Consider the following 22,397-nt stretch of genomic DNA (forward strand, 5'->3'; position numbering starts at 1 on the left):
TCTGGGCCCATCCTGGTTGATTTGGGCCTTCTAGGCTCTTTTTGACCTGCTACATTCAAATGCTGGAACTCCGTTGCACATTACAGGAGTCAGGACCCTGCTCAGTTCTTTGGAACCTGTTCCTCCTGATATCTCAGACTGAACAGCTATGGATAGTACCGAAGTTAGAGGAATTCATCAGGTTTTAAGACATCAATATGTTCATTTAATGTTTCAGTTAATGAGTTTAAATAAAATCAAATTAATGTCCATGAATGGACTAAACTGATTCACCCCCTCCTCGGTTTAGTCAAGTTTTCATCATGTAGAGAGTCCATCAAAACTGAAACATAGTTCAACTCGAGAAAATTTAATTACTATTGTATTATTATGTCATATTAATGGTTATTATTTAATGACAACTATTTAAACTTTCAAAATTAAGTAATCAATGAAAACATGCACGTTAACTCAACTTGGGAAACTGAGTGAGCAATATGCATGGCAACACTTCAATCTAAGGGTTGAGTCCTTAATTGGTAGTCAGCAAAAAATGCGGAAATATTTCCATTGTGCATTGTTTAAATTTTGTCAAATTGACCCAAGTGCAAAATATTCTGCCAAATAAAATATAAGGGAGAAGTTTGTGGATATTACTTGTTTTGACTTCATGATATTGATCTTTGTGTATGCATGTCCATAATATTGATTAACAACATTTCCGTGGCAAAGAATTAGGATGTATATTTCTTCACTCTAAGCTTGTTTTATCTGCGTGATATCATTATCTGTGTGTATATATACAGGTACATGATATTGATGAAGAATATTTCTATAGTGAAAGATATCTGTCATATGTATATGATATGTAAAATCACATGGTACCAAAGTATAAGCCAGATCATAGAGATGCAAGAATGTGATACTTTGTTACTATTTTCTAGTGGAAGCACTCGTACAAAAGAACAAACCAGATCAGACATACAAGAAAACAATATTTTTGTTAAAATTCTCCAGTGGAAAAATTTCTAACGCAAACCACAAGCCCATGCAGGTTGATGTCTTGTTGCAACAGAAATAGGAAAGGTTATTCACAATTTGAGTTAGAAACATAGCCAGCATATGCACATGCATCCACTTTCATAGCCAGAAAACTTGTTTATAATAAAAAGCATTCAGTAATGACTGTCTTTTCGGTTACGAGAGATTCTTTGATTCAGATGGTAACGCAGTCAGAACAGAGGATTTCACTGCTACCAGTACTCTGCCTGCATGTGTATAAAAATAAAAATATAAATATGCCAAAGAGTATCCATTTAAGGATGCGAGAATTTGAACAGATAATATTGCCAATACCATTAACACGGATATCATTTGCAGTGATCATTCTTATGTAGATTAGCCAAACAGTTATTGAAGACAGATTAAGTTAATATTTACAAATTATTTAACATAAAATTTGGCATTTGCACTCTTTCACTTGCACATGTCACGTGCCCCTAAAAATAGCAAACTTCATAAGAAATCATTTTATAGTCACCTGTGAGGCCAAAGTGAAAAAATAAATAAACAGTTTAAAGCTTTGCCCGACAGATGACTGGATTTATACAAGGTCAAACATGCTACATGAAGTTTCCAACATATCAACTCCAGAAACAAACAAAATGCACTACCTAACTTTACAAATAGATAACATTGTGTTCATTTCAACTTTATAATGTGTTAGTTTGAAATATAATTGACCAATAATAGAGTGAAAGATGAACTGACTTAAAATAAATAAATAATTGACATGATTCAATGTACCTTAAGAGGAATTTCGGCCCTTGTTGCTTACTATAAGTCAGGGAAGAAAATAAACTTTTATAATGACATCAAAGAAGACATTAAAAATTGTCTTCAAAGTGAAAATATGAGGCAAAAGAACTTTCCAGGATCCCGACTAAAATATATATGCAAGCTCGTAGATGTGAACTTTCAACGCTGGTTTTGGAATCATATGAAAATACTCCTCAGAATAAACTGTCATTTATCAACAGATAGAATCAAGTTGACTTCTGCATTTAACAGTTCTCTAGAGACTGGAAGTTAGCTGTCACAGAATTGTTCATGCATGTTCGCCCTTATATCTTCCCTCAAAAGCCCACTTTGTGTGGCTCTCTAGACTTACTTTTTTGCATGGGATAAAAATAAAAAATAAAAAACTTCAATTTCAGAATTCTAAAAAAAACCATGATATTTTTTTCAGAATAATGCATCCTGCCACCTGGGACTTAATTTATTTGCCTAGGATAAAATTAATCGTATCAGCAACGTTGTTTTCAAGGGAAATTTATTATGTACATTGAATTTCTAACTAAGCTACATACATAGATAATTTTGTTGTCCGCATGATATACATGAAAAGACTAGGCAATCTAGATAATACCAGTGAAAATAATACAAATGCATCCTAATATAATGACATTTCCATTGTAAAAAGTAAAAGGTTTGTAAAGTTCTACGTTATATGGGGTTTTAAAATATAACAAAAAAATTAAAAACGGCCTGAAAACCGAACCTTACAATATATAGTAGCGATGTGCCCAAACAAATAGGATATGTAGAATGATGAAATGGACAACTCCGGTATTTTAGCACGGAAAAACAAATGCAAGAAAATCCAGGAAACCCATTTAAACCCAGATTATTGACATGTGACTTCCAATTCTTCAAAATCCCACAACCTTTAACTCATAAAGATTTACAAATAAAACAACAATAAAAATAACATTATCCTTTTTTCAACATTCGCTCTTATGCTTTACAGAGATAGAGACCTGTTTTGCAGCTATTTTCACCTGTATTAAAGTTGGAATTCCCTTCAGAAATAGGACAGACAGTGATTCCGGAAAGTGTGTGTCCCTGAACAGAGAATTCTATGCGACCTTTTACATTTGGTTCTTTCCTGTGAGAAGCCCGATCTGTGGAATCCCGAGTTGGAGAGCTGACTGGCATCTGAACTCTTAAACGTCCAGGACGACCTTGTAATTGGATCTCCGGAATATGCCATCTTAATTCTTGACTATGCCGGTTCAAAGTAGCCTTTGGAGACACTTTCAATAAAGTAGGATCCTCTGGTAATGTCAAAATAAAAGCCACATCTTTAAGAGGTGCGGGTAAAAATGGATTGGCTACATACTGTATCATTATTGAAAGCAAGGTCCCACTTTGACGCGTGACCAAACGAACCCTCAAAGGCAATGGAGTAAAACGGGGTTGAAGACGATATTTCAAAACTGTAATAGGATTCTCTGATGCTGGAGTTCGAACATGAAACAAACCCTTTCCTAGAGTACTAACAATTGCATCTTTCATGATAGCACTCCTGATGCCAGCTGTACCATCGAGTCTAAATGAAAATTCAGTATCCTTACCACCAGAATCTTTTGGGGAAGTAGTTTTCAAATACAATGTACCCTGAAGTCCAATCTTTTTAAGTACCGACCCTCTAAACTCAGCATGGATCTCCTCAGACATGTATAATAAGGGACCCTTGTTTTCAGAAGCGTTCCCTATGGCCAGAGTTACACCGGGTGGAGTTGCCCCTGGCAGTGATGGTTTCAATGTTGACTGTCCACTCTCCAGCTCCTCAAGGCCTCCAAGCCCTTTGGGTTTAGCTTGCTCAATAGTTGCTCCAAATTCAGATGGATCTAAACCTCCACCGAAGGCGTTATCTAACCCTTCAAATGTCTCAGATAATGTTGCCTCCTCGTTCCCAAACTCAATTCCTCCATATTCTCCTTCAAAACCCTCCACTCCAATGAACATGGACTCTGCTGTCGCATTTGTTGTCAGTTTTGTAACCTCCAACTCAGCAAGGGCAGCTGTGAGATCAGAGGACGATGCATTGTTCTTCTTAAATCCACCAGCAAGTTCATCTGGCTTATTCAGAGTATCACTAACAGCAAATGGGTCTTTATTTTCTGGTTTTTCCACTGACTGCTGTTGTGAAGCCTGAGATGCAGTGCTCTGTGGGGCAGGAGCAATAGTTGCCGCTACCTCATCCCCAGCAGATAAGGTCTCTTCTGGCAGCTCAAAAGAAGCCTGCGAAAGAACTTGTACATTTGCCTGATGCTCAATAGACTGCCCTTCTACATGAATCCAGTTATCTGCACCACGTGCACGGTTCTCTGCGTCAATAGCAGAAAGAACCATTTTTGCAATACCTTCCCCATGTATAGATGTCAAAATAGTGGCAAGCCTTGTGCTGCTCGCCCCACGCAAAACTATATCTAAAGCCATGTAAATCTCTGTATACTTGCGATGAAGCTTGTCAGGAGTAACATCAACCCCTCTACAAGCTGCTACAACTACACTTACTGCTTGATTTACAATTCCAGTACATTCAAAAACATTGTTTACATTAACATCCTGATCTGCACTTGTAATACCAAGAACGTAAATGCTATTCACCAAACGGTATACTACCCGATATTTGCTTTCCTTTCCAACAATTACTTGTCCACTTGAAGCTGCCAAAGGATCATCACCAAGTCCTTGATCAACATCATCAGATGTATTACTTTTTCCACTTGCAAAAGCCAGACGAGTGGTTCTAAAACTGGAGAGAGCTACCAACGCTCTTGCAGGAGGAAACCATTCTCGGGTTTGAAGAAGAATATCAGACCCCTTTGTAGGCTGCAAAGCAATTGCTAAACATGCCATAATGCAACTGTCTCCTATCTAACAGCTTCCTTCAAATTTGAAAGGCTCTGTCTAAGACTGAATGATTATGCTGCAAAATAGAGTATACATTTCTTATAGTTAGACATACTGATATATAGGTAGCATGTTCCTCCATAATTCATCTTTAACTAAGAAAGTGAAATGTTAAAGCTTGTTTCAAAATTGCATTTTTATCGGTCAAAGGTACATGTTTGAATTAATACAAGCCACATGCATATACCTCTGTCCCAATGTGATAATGAGAAAGAGGACATATTCAAATGAATGGCAATGTTCTTTTAAATTAACCATATCTATTAGGCATTTTTCTAAAAGGAACCATTCTCAGACTTTACTGAATGAGCCAACTTGTGTCCTTTTTGCCAGTTGCTTCTAGACAGGCAAAGAAAAACTAGTTGATACAGGTACAAATATTAAAAGTGAAGAAAGCTATATGAATCATGTCATAGATCTGAATCACTCTGAAACAGCTAATATAACCCTACATCTTGTCCTGCTATTGTATTAAAAATTCATCAATCATTTAAAAGTTGACTAAATGGGACAATTCAACAAAAAAATTGTGGAAGGTTTATCCTCTGCATTTAAAATCCATGCAGTAAATCAAGTTGTCTCAAGCACAATATACTACTTTTACCTTTCTGCATGCCCTCTTTGTCAATGCACAACTTTGTCAGTATAACCCAAAGGTACATAAAAATTTCCCCATGCCAATGGAAGATGTGTCCAGCATGCTGAAATTCCCTTGTACCCCAGGTCTGGTCTATGGTTAGACTAGCACACAAACACAATAGGAGTGCTCAACCAAATCAACTTTGCATAGCGGAAATATAACAGCAGTGAAACCAATAACGTACACAAGATATATATAGTCCAAAACTTGTTTTATTAGTCCATCAAAAAAAATCATAGGGCTCTCGTAGAATCGTACCAGGGATCATGGCCCTTTACAAACCCTGATACAATGATTGTATACACAGTATACAACTAGGGCTTGAGTTCAACTCCTTTCGAGTCTAGACCTTCAATCTGCCCAACAAATCAAAGACAAAATTCACAACTTACTTGTTGGTTGATTTCCCTTTTCAATCAGCCTTTTCAGTCCTGTTGTCCACAGAAGTTCAGTTTCCTTTTGACTTCTGTCCTGGCTGTCCTTTGCCTCCTTAACTCACAGGTAATGTCTCCTTTCAGCGCCCTGTACAAACAGTTGCTCACAGTGGGCTACTCCTTCAGTTCACTGCATATACCAGCATCAAACCCTGATGTTCAGGCTTCCTTTACATGAACAGACTTCACAAATATGCTCAGCAACCCTTCTTCAACGAACAGCAGCCCTTGTTACTGCCTTGCTGACCTCGCCACAGGCATGAGGCACCTAAGCCTCTGAGGCCTCTCCCCCCCCCCCTTTCACCCTGCGGCCTACCTCAGACAGGCTGCAGCCTTGTCTGTCCACACCCTGGGGCCTTTCGGCCCTGCTGCTTGTAGATCTGAAGCCTTTCAGCCCTCCTCTCAATCACAGACAGAACTCAGCCCTTGAAAAACCTTCCTTAAACAGCAGACTATCTTGGCAGCCTATCCTCCTCGTCCAACAGACAGGTAACTCGGCCTTTGAAGACAAACTTGGCCTGGTTCTCTAGGGCAGAATCTCCTTTCCAAAACAGAAACAGACCTCCATCTTTGTCCTTCACTTGCTGCGGCTCCTTTCTTAGGTTTGTTGTTCTCACAATAATGGATTGCTATGATGTGTTTAACCTCCCTATTGGTCTCACATATAAATAGCTCTCTAATGTTGCCTTAGGAGCCCCTTTTGTCCATTAAAGGTGTCCTCCACAACAATTAGAATATAAATAATATCCTTGGCTTATAAGCCCACAATTTTGGGTCCAAAACCCCCAGGCATGGATACTTTGCCCACAAAGTGGGTTTTCTCCTCACAAGTCAAGCACCCAGGACTTGTGGGAGTAGCTCCCAAGCTACACCATTTTCAACACTCCCTTTTAGCGAAGTAGGTACTTCCATTCCTTGGAAGTAGCTCAGCTGGAACACACTCCTCTTTCGCAGTATACATCATTGAAACATAACCTACAATATGAACAACACTCTCATTGGAAGTGTCCCTGCCACTAGAAGCCTCTCGCTTCTTCTCTCGATATGCCTTCGAGCCATTCCAAGGTTCCTTCTTTCCAGTTGTAGAAGTCTCCTTTCTTGACACTAACCATGTACTCTTGTTGGGTTGCGGAATCTCCCTCTGACTCAGCAAACTCTCTCTCGAACTCGACTCCCTCTAAATCTCAGAACCCTTCTTCTTCCCTTGATCTATAGGCTTTCCCTTCAACTTGTATATACCTCTCCCTAACTCCAATAATTGCTCCTATGGAGTTAGAGCCTCTAGGCTTGAGCGTCACCTTCCCATCCTGGAACAACTCTTCAAACCCCTTAGCCTCAATTGTTGAGACAGACAACATGTTGCACTTGAGCTCTGGTACCCATAGTACATCCTGAACTCATAGCAACCCTCCTGACTCCATCCTGAATGGCATAACACCTGACCCTCTGACAATCCTCTAACTCTTATCGCCAACCTCCACGTGCAATTTACAGTCCCATCCAGTTAATCTCAAATACTTCCTGTGATCCTGTGATATGCTTTGACGCTCAGCTATCAATGAACCAAGCACCATCATCAATGATGCCCTCAGAGAAATGAGAGGCTAAAGCAAAATCTTCTTCGAACCTTCTCGCAAAATCATCCTACTCAGTTGTAGAAGCAACCATTGTCGATTCTTGCTTCTTCTCATTCCCACCTTTCTTATGACGCGAACACTTACTCGCATAATGACCAAACTCACCACAAGTGAAACACTTCATTTTTCTCAAGTCCTTCTTCTTTCCATTCTCGAACTTCCCTTTGCCCTTCATCTTACAAGCGAGAGCCACATTCTCTCCATCGGAATTCTTCTTATGAAGATCCTCATCCTAAAGTTCCTCTTGGATGAAATCATCTTGTAACTTGTTCGAATCTGGCAACTTGTCTCGAGCGATGATTCCTTTGATAAATGGCTTCCATTCCTTGGAGAAGCCCTTCAAGGCAGTCCTCACTAATTCAAATTCTCGAAGGTTATCACCAATGGCAAGAAGCTCATCACGAACTTGAGAAACCCTCGTGAGATACTAAGCCACATTCTCGCCATCCATCATCATGGTGCTCTTGAGCTTCTCTCTCAATACCATCAACCGATTCTCATTCTTGCTCTAGAACAAATCCTAAAGAGCTTTCCACATATCATGTGCAGTGTTCTTCTCAGTAAGATGAGGTATCAAGTGATCCTTTACTCTATCAAGAATGATTAGCTTAGCCTTCGCATCCAACTCTTCAAACTCAGCCAACTGATTAGGAGTTGTTGGCTTGACAATGTCCTTGTCAACAAACCGCCATATCCTTTTCACCAATAACACTAGCTTGATTCTTTCTTTCCATGGACTGTAGTTGGACAGCCCATCCAACCTGTCCTCATAACTCAAGCCAGCAATCATCTTTGACACGTTATTAGTCCTTCAACAACAAATCAACCAACTCCCTCTTAGGATTCTTCCTATGCACACTCTGATTCAATTGTCCCTTCAAGGTAGCTTTGATACCATGTTGAAATTCCCTTGTACCCCAGGTCTAGTCTATGGCTAGATTAGCACACAAACACAATAGGAGTGCTCAACCAAAACAACTTTGCACAACATAAATATAACAACAGTGAAACCAATAAAGTACACAAGATATATATGGCCCAAACATGTTTTATAATTTTATTAGTTTGTGAATAAACAATCATATGGCTCTCATACCAGAGATCATGGCCCTTAACAAACCCTGATACAATGCTAGTATACACAGTATACAACTAGGACTTGAGGTCAACTCCTTTAGACCTTCAATCTACCCAACAAATCAAAGACAAAATTCACAACTTACTTGTTGGTTGAGTTCCCTTTTCAATCATCCCTTTCAGTCTTGTTGTCCACAGAAGATCAGCTTCCTGTTTGCTTATGTGCTAGTTGTTCTTTGCCTCCTTAATTCACAAGAAATGTCTCCTTTCAATGCCCTGTACAAACAGTTGCTCACAGTGGGCTACTCCTTCAATTCACTACATATACCAGCATCAAGCCATGTTGTTCAAACTTCCTTTACATGAACAGACTTCACAAATATGCCCAACAACCCTTCTTCAACAAACAACAACCCTTGTTACTGCCTCGCGTCACTACCTCGCTAGCCTCTCCACAGGCCTAAGGCACCTCAGCCCTGATCAACGAGCCTCTAAGGCCTCTCAGCCCCCCCTTTCTACTTGCGACCTAACTCAGACAAGTTGTGGCCTTGTTTGTCCACACCTTGAGGCCTTTCAGCCCTATTGCTTGTAGATCTGAGGCCTTTTAGCCCAGAGCTAAGGCTCTGACCTTCCTCTCAATCATAAACAAAACTTGGTCCTTGAAAGACCTTCCTTAAATAGCAGACAAAACACTATCTTGGCAACCTATCCTCCTCATCAACTAGACAGGTAACTCGGCCTTCTTGAAGACTAACTTGGTCTAGTTCTCTAGGGCAGAATCTCCTTTCCAACATAGAAATAGATCTCCTTCTTTATCCTTCACTTGTTGCAGTTCCTTTCTTAGGCTTGTTGTTCTCACAATAATGGATTTCTATGATGTGTTTGACCTCTCCATTGGTCTCACATATAAATATCTCTCTAATGTTGCCTTAGGAGCCCCTTTTGTCCATTAAAGATGTCCACAACAATTAGAATATTATTATTGGGTTCAAAGCCCACAATTTTGGGTCCAAATGGGTACTTTGCCCACAAAGTGGGTTTTCTGTCACAAGTCAAGCACCCAAGACTTGTGGAAGTACTTCCCAAGCTACACCATTTTCAACACAGCATTAATCACGTAACCCTTCAATTTAGTCAAAGGCACCCATGTTAGCATTTTGGGTTACTCCAAAATTGTTTACGCCATGCTTGAGGGTGCTTCGTGTGATGTAGGTTGCATGGTGTGTTCACTTCCCTTGGTTGTATTGTGATAGATATACACATTGGAGCAGTGTTTTCATAAATGGGGTGCTTCGTGTGATGTAGGTTGCATGGTGTGTTCAATTCCCTTGGTTGTATTGTGATAGGCATACACATTGGAGCAGTGTTTTCATAAATGATCGAGTCAACTTCGACTCGGCCGAGCCAGATCGAGCCAAGGCCTGGCCGAGTCAACTCGGTGGATGAAATGGATCCACTGGCCGGTTTGTTACCGAACCGGCCGAGCCGATCACTAACTCAGTCGGCTCAGTAACAAACTGACCAGCTCAGCCGAGCCCGAGATAACTCAGTCGGCTCGATCACCCATGCACACGCAAGGCCAGTAAGGTCTTTTGGGGGGGGGGAATTGGACCCCACAACTAATTCTAATTTGCTTTAGGGTGATTTTGAGGTCCATTTACCTCTCCCAACCCTATAAAAGCTACCCAACCCCTCTCATTTCCTCACAGCTATCTCATTGCATTTGTGTGAGAATTTGTGAGGAGTTTGTGAAGAGTTGTGGAGTTTGTTTTCGGAGCAACAATGAGGAGTCTTGGGCAAGCATTGGAGCAGCAGTGAGGAGCTGCTTGAGCAGCCATTGGAGTAGCATTGACGAGTTGGTTTGTTGGAGCAGCATTTAGGAGGCGGTTTGCGCCTAGGGGTATTTTTTTTTCACTTCTAAAATCTGTTTTTGCTTATTTATTTTTTTGTGCAAATTTGGAAATTGAAAAGAGTCTTTTTTGTAAAATAAATGAACATTGAAGCAATGTTATTTTTTTTGTTTTCATTTTCAGATTTTTTTTCTTTCATTTCCAAGTCAAAAAATGGCTCCTAGAGTGAAAGATGTTGCTTGGGCATATGCTGAAATGGTTGATAATCAAATGCATTGCAAATTTTGTCATAGAAAAATTAAGGAGGGTCCTAGGGGCATTCATAGGCTGAAACAACACTTGGCTGGTATTAGAGGCCAAATTACTCCATGTGAAGCACCATCAGTACAAATTGGGGAGATTAGGAAGGAGTTGTTAAATAGCTTTGAGAAGTTTCAGGAAGAAAAAGCTAGGCAAAAAGAAATAGAGGCTGAAATTGGGAGGAAGAGTATACAACAAATGATGGCTACCAACCCCCATTTTGATTTTGAGGCCCTTCATCTATCCCTTGTACTAATGCATCCAACCCCTTCCACTATGTTCCTCCCTCTTTGGAGTCCATGCAAGAAAAAAGGGTAAGGGTAAAATGTAAAAGAAGGGTGATATGAATATCAAAAGTTATTTCATTGTCATACCCTCCTCTCCATCACATGCACATGGTCCTCAAGCTAGTAGAAGTCATATGCAGCCCACTTTAGATGACCATTGGATGAAATAATTGAGGGAGACTGCTTGTGATTACATAGCTATATGGTGATATGATGTTGATATCCCCTTCAATGCTTCTCATTCACCATATTATGAGCCTGTGTTTGATGCCATATTTGTTGTTGGAAAGGGCTTCAACGGCCCTACTATGCATGAGTTAAGGAGGTCTCGTTTACGAAAAGAAATTTCATCCATTGATGAGTATTTGAAATATTTCAAAAGCTCATGGGCAAAAACAGGATGTACCATCATGTCAGATGGATGGATTGATCAAAGGAACCATACCATCATAAACTTTCTTATCTTTTGCCCACAAGGAACCATGCTTCTAAAATCAGTTGATGCATTTGATAGGGTGAAAGATGGACAATTGTTGTTTCAGTTGTTGCATGAGGTTGTTGCGGAGGTGGGGGTGGCTAATGTTGTTCAAATCATCACAGATAATGCCTCTAACTATGTTCATGTTGGTAAACTATTAGAGGAAAAACACAAACCATCTTTTGGACCCCATGTGCTGCACATTGCATAGACCTCATGCTTGAGGATATTGGCAAATTAGATTGGGCCAAGAACACTATAGAGCATGCCAAAAGCATAACAAAATGTATCTACAATCATTCATGGATTTTGAGTCTGATGAGGAAACACACAGAGGGCAGGGATATTATTAGGCCTGCCATAACTAGATTTGCAACTCATTTTTTGACATTGCAATCTATACATTCCCAACATAGAAACTTGCAAAATTTGTTTTCCAGTGATGAATGGAATGAAAGCCATTGGTCTCACAAACAGGATGGCAAAGATTTGAAAAAGAAAGTTAATGAAGAATTATTTTGGAAAAAGGCAACAGAGATTGTGAAGGTTGTTGAGCCACTGGTTAAGGTGTTGTGGTTGGTGGATAGAGTGGCTAAGTATGGGCCCATTTGGGCAATCTTTGATGAAAGATTGAACAATCAACTCCATCGCCCTATACATGCAACTGGGTATTTTTTGAACCCAAGGTATCATTATAAAGCTCTGGAGGCAGGAACTTTGGATGGGGAGGTTAGAGATGGATTGATTCACTGCATTGATCGCATGGTCCCTATGGAGAGTGATCAGCTAGAGATACACCGACAGATCACTTGTTTCAACAAAGCCACAAGTACCTTTGGCAAGAACCTAGCAAGGATTGCAAGGGAAGCAGATGAGCTAGGTAAACAAACAATTTCAATTTTCAAATTCTTATTTTGTTAAATTGTTTATAATTTCAAAGTTGGATATAATTTGTAATTTTGTTGAGCTAACTCATTACACAACTATGTTTTTTGTAACACAACGGTGGGAGACATTTGGTAGCCATTGTCCTCAATTGCAGAAGTTTGCAATTCATATTTTGAGTCAAACTTGCAGTGCTACTAGGTGTGTGCGCAATTGGTCTGTCTTTGAGAGGATTCACACGAAGAAGAGAAATTTTTTGGATTAAAAACAGTTAAATGATCTAGTCTATGTCCAATACAACCTTCGGCTCAGACGCAACCAATTGTTGAACAAAAGACCTGATTTAGATCCCATTGTGTTGGAAGATATTGATCCAACATCAGATTGGGTAGTGGAGAGTCATCCAGCAAAGTTTGATTCTGATGAGGATCTTGATTTGGATTTACAAACAGAGGCATTAGTTGAAGAAAATGTTTAGTTGAATGCAGATCCACTTGTACCAGCCTCAAGCCCAGCCCCAAGTCCTCCAGTTGCAGGCGCTTCCTCTACTCAGCCACGACGGAAGCGCATATCTCATCTATCTCAGCGTGCAGCTGCTACGCACCCTGCTAGTGCTACCACTTCTACTGCTACAGTTGCAGTTGGAGATGATGAGGAGGAGCCATGGGTTTCCCTGTCTGACTCTGATTCAGAGTCTAAGCCAGATGATGTTGGCTCCTCTAGCAATAGCCAATAGTACTAGTGACTAGTGATGTTACGCAGTTTACTTTTGTTGTAGAGGCCATTTCTAGCCTCCATGGTTATGTGTTTTTGTTTGGATCTCTATATAAACATTCATGTATGTATTGGACAGTGCACTAGGTGCCATTTTGATATAATGGATATATTCATGAGCCTACTTTGATCATATGTTGTCTTCTCTCTATATTCTAAAGCTTTGTGTTTGGAAACATGAATGAAAATCTTTAAAATTATGCTTTTTTATAATAAAAATTGTTTTTTATAATATATATATATATATATATAGATAGTGTATTTTTTACAATGACCGAGTCATTGAAATCAAACCGACCGAGTCGATACCAAGTCGGAGTCAGAGTCGGAGCAGACCCTCAGCCATTTCCAAACCAGAGACAAAGTTTTAAAACATTGCATTGGAGATATCTTACTCATGGATTGCTATCCCCAAAATTGATGTTTATGCATTTAGGAGGTTGGAGACTTATGTGGCTCGGTGACATTCTTCATGAGGCATGCACATGGATAATTTGGTTGCTTGTTTGGGAGAAAGACCCATTTGGAGGAGAAGCATTAAGAAAGGAGACACTTGGTTTCTTACATGAAGGCTTATGCTTGATTTGAGATTACTTTGGTTAAGCAATGATCGTGTAGATGTGATGAACCCAGAGGTACACATAGCATAGAAAGGAATGTTGCAACATTGGATGCCTTTGGAGGAGAAACATTGGACTCTTTGTGTGGAGTGCTCACCTTGGTACCCTTGTTTGGTGGACATGCATACCTTAGAGCTTTGACATGTCTCATTTAAAGTTGGTGCACTTCACATGTGGACCTATCTAGTGATTAGTTAGGTTGTGTTGTAGATGTTATAAATGGAGGCAAGAGAGAGTTTTTTCATTCAATCATGTTGATCACATCATTGTATTAGAGATGTAAGAGCTAAAGCAAGCTTATCCCTTTCACTTGTACTCTTCTTCATTTTACTTTGGTCTCTTTGTTTTAAGTGTTAGGGTTCTTCAATTCATTCAAGCAAAAGACTAGGGTTAGGGTTTTCCCTAAGAAAGCAAGGAAAGTTAAGGTTTGGGAGAAACCCTAGAGGACCAATGGGAACACTTGTTCTTGTACTTCTTGTGAGAGAGGACTAGGGTTTTGTGGCATTTGGAAACCTTAGGGTTCTACAAGGAGTGTTTGATGTGGAGAAGATAGAGGGAGACTATTTTGTTTTCTCTTTTACACTTGTGGGATGCAAGTGTAGATGCCAAGGAGGAGTTGTTGATATGTATGCTAGCATGTTGTGGATATTTGAAGTGACCAGCTTTGGTTGGGGGTGATTCCTAGCTAGGAGGAGTTGGGAGCTAAGCTTTTCTTACGATATTCCTATCTAGGATTTTGGAAAGCATGACTTGCACCAGCTTGTATTGAGTTGTTGATATGTACTTGTAACTTCATTTTTACACAAATACACACACATAAAAAGCATGCTTTGCTGACCAAACTTTGTGTACTTGTAAATCCAATCTTCAGATTATGTTCTCATGGTGATTGAGTAGTTTCTAGCACTGATCATGCATATTGATTTGACATAACATTGAACAGATTTTGTTGAATGATATGACAAACAGATAAAAGCTAATTGGATAGATTTATGGCTGCAATAAGTGATAATCAGATCTGGTTTATGTTAGGAAAGTGTCCACAAAGGGCTGGAAACATTGTTTGATTTAAATACACTTGTTAGGTATTTATTTATTGATTGAAACGGGCGTGTCGACTAGAAGAAGAGCAGCTCCATTTCCACTTGCAACACCACCAATATCAAAAGCAACATGAGAAAGTTTCAAGTCGGTTTTTAAGTTTCTAGCGAGAGAATTTTACAGGAAAATGGAATTATTAGCATTTCTAAATTTCTAGAGATTTCTAATTTTTTAAAATGAATGTAAAAATTATGTTTAGAAATTAATTAGGTGTCTTCAATGATCACTAATTATGGGTTTTTAGGCTCCCTGTGGGTCCCATGCCCCTCATGGCTACCTGGGTGGCCTGACAACATTCAAAAAAAATCCATTGAAACATCATACAAACATGTTCAAAAATCCCAAAAACAACTCAGAAATACCTTACACATTTTCAAATATTGAACTTATGATATGGTTGAAGCAATTTCCAAGTTGTTTGCTCCTGTTTTGTCATTCCAAGTGTTCATGGCACTAGAATGTTGCCTATGTAGGTGTTTTTGGCAACAGAGATTCAAAAATTATTGTGGAATTAGTAATTGATTCCAAGCTTGCAACGAATGGGTGTTGTTGTCGCACAGAATGTCTAGGCACCATGACAACGGCTCAGATCGGGCACTGTCACCCTGATCCCCAATCTCTCCGTTTAAGCTGTCTCCCTAAAGTAGGCTAAGGGGGGTAGACCCTATGAAAAAATGGAATGAAGAAGAACTAGTTGGGAACCAACCAGTTCGGGAGACACAGTGAAGCGACCAAGTACTTGATTAAGATTTAGCAAGACTTACAGGATTTAATTATATTTTAAACGATTGATACCAGTGCCTTATGGAGTCAACGATCTTGCTAGGGAAATTAAGACCAAGTAATCGATTAGCAACTGCTGCCTAGATGAATTAAGATTTAGCAAGACTTACAGGGTTTAATTAGATTTTAAACGATTGATACCAGTGTCTTATGGAGTCAACGATCTTGCTAGGGAAATTAAGACCAAGTAATCGATTAGCAACTGATGCCTAGATGAATGACTATCTTATATGAAATGCAGATCCTAAAACTAATGTGAGATGCAAGAATCTTGGTTATTTTTCTAAGTTGCACTGAAACGGATACAGGAATGGATACAGATACGGGTTTGAAACAGATATGACAAATTTTCAAAAAGTCTGGATACTATAAGGTAAGGAAAGGACATATATATATATCTAATGTGAGATGCAAGAATCTGGTTATTTTTCTAAGTTGCACTGAAACGGATACAGGAATGGATACAGATACGGGGTTTGAAACAGATATGACAAATTTTCAAAAAGTCTGGATACTATAAGGTAAGGAAAGGACATATATATATATATATATATCATATTACCATTCATCTTTAAATCTAGATTCTATATCTAAAAATACATAATCATCATCATGAACTCAACATAAACATTGTCATCATCATTAGCATTTATTATAACATTCAACATATTATCATCATCATTAGTAATGTAATCAGAAATGCTACAACCTTTGTGCTTTCGGGTCCAACTCCTTGAAAGAAGTGTCATGCATGGCAAATGGTATCTATCTTCCTTGCATGGCAATTAAAAGGCCCATGGGATCATTGGGATATTTTGTCAAGACCTATTTGAAAACTTCAATCTTCTCAATGTCAACTTGGTATTTTGACTACCCCGGATGCGGGTGTCTTCGAGCTAATCCATGGGAGGCCACATGGCGGGCATGGGCCGACACGTGAGGAGAGCGAGCCTTTATTGCCTCAAGCCGCCGATCCTTCAGCAAGCGAGAGGCATAAAGGAGGTTTTAATGGCGCTGTGGGAGGTGATGCCAGTCCAGCCAGACGCAGTTAATGGAGGTCTTTTCAGAGGGAATGTGCAGGAGCTTAAATATGCCGATTCGGTGGGTAAGGGAGCTCAGAGTGATTGGCATAATTCTCAGAATCCTGAGAGTCAATATCTCGTCTTGGTATTTGGAGGTTCGGGTAAGGTCCGCGCCATTCTGGTGCTGTCTGGGCTCTGTATTCGTTCAGTCTACGCCGGTTCATACCCAATTTGGGTGCTACAATATAAGGGAAGGGGGCATAGCCACTGTCGGCCCTTCGCTGCTCGGGCTCAGGAAGCGGAATTGGAGGATTCCATGGTGCGGCCGAGAGAGAGGATGCCTAGCCGAAGAGGCCCAGGAAGGGGGGAATCCTCTCGTCCTCCTGCAGCTGATGTTCATCATCATTGCTGCTGTTGCTATTGTTATCGGAGGACGGGAGTCACCCAAATCCCAGCTGGTCAATTCATGGAAGTGGGAAGCTCCGTCGAGGGTGAGCCAATTCTCCCAGCATTTGGCTCAGTCACCTTCATGTTGGGCAGCTCCAGAGACACTGCAGGTGTCAATGCCCACATCTCTGTGCTTTTTACAAAAATCCCTGAGGAAGATGAGGATAGCTCGTCACTGGTTCTGGCGGAGGACAATTCAGCAAAGGAAAAAGGTAAACGCCCAATGGGGGAGTCTTCCAACGCAGCGAGCCATTCTGAAGGAGAGCTGCCTCATCCCCCCGCCCAACTTCAACAGCCCGAAATGTCATCTACTACGCAGAACCCCATGGCCATGTGGGAAGGAGTTCCAGATGGGCAGGGTTGGAGCAGAATCGTGGAAGAAGAACCAGAAGAGTAGTCCTCAGCGGCTCCCCTTCGTTTTTGCTTCCTTCTCTCAGGTTGGGGTTTGGTTATTGGCTAATTTCAAGTTTTCAATGTGCATCTTAGTCTATTCTCTTTACATCTGTAAGTCCGGCTCGCGGCTACCTCAGTTGCTCTGGGTCCGGAGTCTAATGTCGGGTCTTAGCTATATGTCTTTACCTGTATCGTGTCGGTTTACGGTAATGTCACCATTTTTTTCAGTTTGTCTGTACTCCGCGTCTCTTCTGGTTTGCCCCTGCGCGGGCCATTTTGTAGTCATGGTAGAAAATCACATAGTCATGTTTTGTCAAGCTCTCTGGAACAGGTGCCCTGCGAAGCAAAAATTCAAGTTTGCTATCACCACCCAAGGAGCCATAGGTGGCCCTGGGCAGCTTGTCTGTTTGATGTAAATGTTTTACTGTAAATATTAATACAAAGTAGTTAGATTTGCCGAGAAAAAAAAACTTGGTATTTTGACTATATGTAGGCAAAAGATTGGCTAGAGAAGATTTGTTATATTGGAGGGATTTACGAAATCAAGAGCAAAATCAATGATAATAAACAAAACCTTAACCAAACTGAAAATTATCGCTCAAATAAATCTCTTTATGAAGACATTAATCAAACCCCTCTGTTTGTATTTTTAAACATCTATATTTTTCTGTTTGTATAAATTTTTGAACAACTTTTCGTGCGTTTTAACATTTTAAGGGTGGATTCTGATCACGATTTAAATCTGGAAACAGATCCAAAAAAATTAAAAACCCTTGGAAACGTATCCAATTCCGAATTCGAAGTCTCTGATTTTTTGAAACTGCACAAATCGTTTTTACGTCATTTCGGACAAGGACGTATCCGTTTCCGTTTCGGAAAACGAGGATCCGTGTTTCCGGCAATTTCTTCAGGCATTTCCGGTAACTTAGTTATTTTTAGTTAAATGCCTATTTGAATTTGCCTTCGATCCTTTCTGTGTTGAGCCTGATTTCGTAATAATTGGTAGAGAGAAGATAAGGTGAAACACACTAAGGTGTGATTAACGATACCTCTCCTGAAAATCTAACATACTCGGTGCCTCCAGCGCTGCAGAGTGCTATGGCTCTGACAACTGCAAGGTCACACTTTTAAGTACTATTAAAAGTAGGCTTCTCAAGCAAAAATGGATGGATACCTATTTCTTTATCGACCAAGCTTATGCTTGGAATTAAATTTTATTTATGCAAAGCTAACTTACATGCAAATGCACTAGATGATGAAATGAATAGAGACTCGAGGATTAAAAACACTTGTGTCGCAAAAGCCCTTAATCACCAAAATAAAATGTTCGCTTTATTGGACGAAGACTTTAAAATAAACCCCTGAAAATATTGCAATTAAACCACAAGCCTATTTCAAATCTTTTTGATACAATTATAGCTCAAAGAGAACAAAAACTTCTTTGCAATTTAATGTCAATGTCAACAGATGCCCAAAAAAATATTCATCTTAGGAAACAAAGATATGCAATTTATTACAATTCCACAACAGAGTACTTTAACAATTACTTGAAAATATTCGCAAAATATCTAACATGTAACAAACATCAAATAATTCAAGTAATGACGATCAATTTCAATAGATGCAAAATATTCTAGCAATTAAATTTCTAAAGATCTAAATACTTTAAAAAACCATGAAATTTAAATGCTAATCAATTCACAGTCCTAGAATTAAAATGATTTATGCTTAGTGACCAAATCTACGAAAATTTACCACTTTTCTATAGTCAATCTTTAGATACAAAAAATTTAAGTATATTTGACTATGGAGAAGTTAAAATGCTTAATACCACAAAAGTTTTCTTTTAGATTTTACCCTTAACACAAAAAGACACCAAGAAGGAACTATAGATTAACAATTTAATTATTCCTTATGCAAATTTAAAGTGTTAGGCTTTATGAAACAAGTTGATGTGGCCAATGATCAATTAAGATTTTTTTTTTAATATGACCAAAACAAATCAAAAGGATTTAATAACTTAAAAAAAAATTAATGGGCCAAAGACACATAAAAAAATTAAAAACTTTTAATGTGAAATTTTTTTATTTAATTTCTAGTCACATAAAACGAACTTTTTAGGTTTTTTAAATGTTTAGTTTTTGCTTTCCAAAAAAAATCAAAACCCAAGGGGAAAGCAAAAATAAAAATAAGAAATTCAATTTTTAGAAGAAATCAAACTCAAATAAAAAAAGATTTTAAAATTGAAACCAAAATTTTGAGTTTTTTAATTCAAAAAACAAAATAAATAAATGAAAACTAAACAAACAAAAAAGGAAATCGAAATTTTTAAATATAACACAAAAAAAGCTTAACCAAAGTCTAACAAAAAAAAATGAAATCGGATTTTGTAAAACTAAAAGGGAACTAACCCTAACGCATGCACAAACAAATAAAAAAAAGGAAATCGACTATTTGGTTTGCTTGCAGGTATGGCGGTGGCAAGGGAAATCGACAAGACAAAGGTTGCGATGAGATGGAACTGGAGCTCTCGACGGAGAAGGGAACTTGTTTTGCAGGTTGAGGGATGCGATGGTAGCGTTTAAGAGCCACGGAAGGGATGAGGAGCGAGGAGCTGTGAGGGGATCGAGAGGATGGCAAGAGGAGGACGCAGGTCGATGGAGTGATGACAGTGGACAACGAAAGGATGAAGAGCAGGGGTGAAAGGCGAGAAAGGGTTGCGAGCAAGAAACGAAGAGAGGGATAACTCGTGGGAGGAAGAGATGTCGAGATGGTTGCAGACAGACAGTGATGAAGCTGCAGAGGGTTTGCAAAGTTTTGAAGAACTCACGTAGCAGGAGTTAAGGGAAGAAGGGACGCAGGCCAAGAGGGATGGATGCTGAGGAATGAGGAGAAACCCCAGAGAGCAAAACTGAAAAACGATTTCGAAAATTTTTAGAGAAAAGAAATTTCGAATGTAGCAAACAGAGAGGACAATGGTAGCTCAATGAACCCTTAAAAAACTTCCCGAGAAAATTCTAATTAAGTTGATATATTCTGCTTCAGATTTATCAATAAAACCCTTAAAAAAGAAAAAATCGAGAATTAAAAAATTTCAAACCCTTGGACTGCAAAAATAATGCCCCTACAAAAATTGTTTTGAGGCCAGATCTTACCCTCCAGGGACTAGATCTGGCTTCAAATCAAACTTCACTTTCAGATCTGCAACCTATACCTGAAAAAAGAATACCCAGAAACCCAAGTCAAAAAACCAAAAAATTTATAGATCTATGCACAAGATGGTAGATCTATCAGATCTAAAGAGTATGAGTCCAACTCCGCTCCCAGATTTGATAATCTAAGGCTCTGAACGGCTAAATCTATCAATTTCCCACACAAAAATTAAATTTTTTATATTTTAAAAGAGGTGCTTAGATCAAAACTCTTCGTATATCACACATAAAATATTATGATAAGCTCGAAGCTAATTTAACTAGGCTCTTCAGAAAACACAGATCGGGAGTTGGCTAGTCCAACTGAAAATTTCCCCTAATGCCCGAGGATCTAAAAATCAAGATTTTCCTGCAAAACTCAATTCATCCATTAAAATAGAGCGAAAAAATGATAATAAAATTCAGATAAATAGAGATACCTGCTATTACATTCAAAATTTAAATTATCACATAAACCCCAGTGACTGAGCGAAATACCTGTACTCACATCACTCTTCAGAAGTTATCATCAATGGCTAAAAAAATTTATGCATGAAAACAACGCATCTTACAGCATTTCCATGAAGAGTAACACCAGCATAATTTAACCCCAAAGTCTTTCTTTATTATCCAAGAAAAAATTACACAAGAACTTTTTGCTTAACACACGACTCAGAGATCGGATCGATCAACTGACAAATGACTTCCTATTTAAAGATAACTCCTCCAACGGCTAGTTCGAGTGATCCTCGTCAAAGCAATCTTGACTGTTGATGAGGATTAAAATTTATTTTAATCTCATCCGTTGAAATATTTAATTTTTTAGGAAATTCGAATTTTTCAATTAAACGCATTTTAATTAACTCATAAATAAAAGTTTTGAGTTAATTTCCCTTTTTAAAAATTTGACTCTGACTTAACCGCCAAGGACCAAAGGCTTAAAATTTAGCAAAATAATTAATTTACCTTATTCCCGAGACCTTTTAAAATTTAATTTTTTAAAGACCAACGAATTTTGCCTTTGGAGAATTTAAATTTACCTAGGACCTAGAATTAATTAAATCTCTAGCTTAGGATTTTAATTAATTTTTGGCCAAAAAATTTAATTAACTTATGGGGGAATAAACTATTTTTCCAACCCTTAAGACACCTTACATTATGATTTTCATATTTTTTACATCATAAGGGGGAAACCCCATCTGTAATAGACCCTCACAGACTACCCATTTCTGCAATACAAATATAATCCAGCAGACCAAGCAATTTGTAATAAAATAACCTAACCAAATAGTTAAGATTATTCCTGAATCACTTTTACATAGACTCAATCTAGAACATTAAGACTCGCCTAAGATCCCAGTGACGAAATCCATTTCGGCTTTGGGGTAAGACTAAAGGAAAACTCTGTCGACCATCCGAGAATGGATCGGTGAGACAAAAAACCTCCCAGAATGTAGATCGTCACTAGAAAAATAGGTTTACCTAGGTCGTTACATACATGACACAGATATGCTGAGATTATTTACATCATATACATGCAGAATGGGTTTACATTATAACTTCTTGTAAATGAGGCTAATGATAATAGCTGAACGGCACGGACACATCGATCAGGCGCTATCCCTTTTGTGAAAAAGGGGGTGTACTGCTATGGGTCGTTGACACATAGTAGTCAACGGGTGTGTTGAAGAGTACCAAGGCAAGGTTATTGGATTCTCTTAGAAAGAGGGAGATGACC

General features: G+C 38.9%; 1 protein-coding gene across 2 annotated transcripts in view; it reads right to left on the minus strand.

Moving 5' to 3' along the window:
• Positions 1–2,502: 2,502 nt before the first annotated feature.
• Positions 2,503–22,397, minus strand: part of LOC149249853 (muniscin carboxy-terminal mu-like domain protein) — a 46,043-nt gene continuing 26,148 nt past the window's right edge. For both annotated transcript variants that reach the window (XM_089458803.1, XM_089458802.1), the window contains one exon: positions 2,503–4,756. In XM_089458803.1, coding sequence (XP_089314929.1) covers positions 2,776–4,686 — 1,911 coding nt within the window. In that variant the 5' untranslated portion in view covers positions 4,687–4,756 and the 3' untranslated portion in view covers positions 2,503–2,775. The remainder of the gene's footprint in view (positions 4,757–22,397) is intronic.

The sequence above is a fragment of the Pinus tabuliformis genome, chromosome 7 (genome assembly GCF_031772625.1).
Source record: "Pinus tabuliformis cultivar Carrire ecotype Pingquan chromosome 7, CPIR1, whole genome shotgun sequence".
NCBI lineage: Eukaryota > Viridiplantae > Streptophyta > Pinopsida > Pinales > Pinaceae > Pinus > Pinus tabuliformis.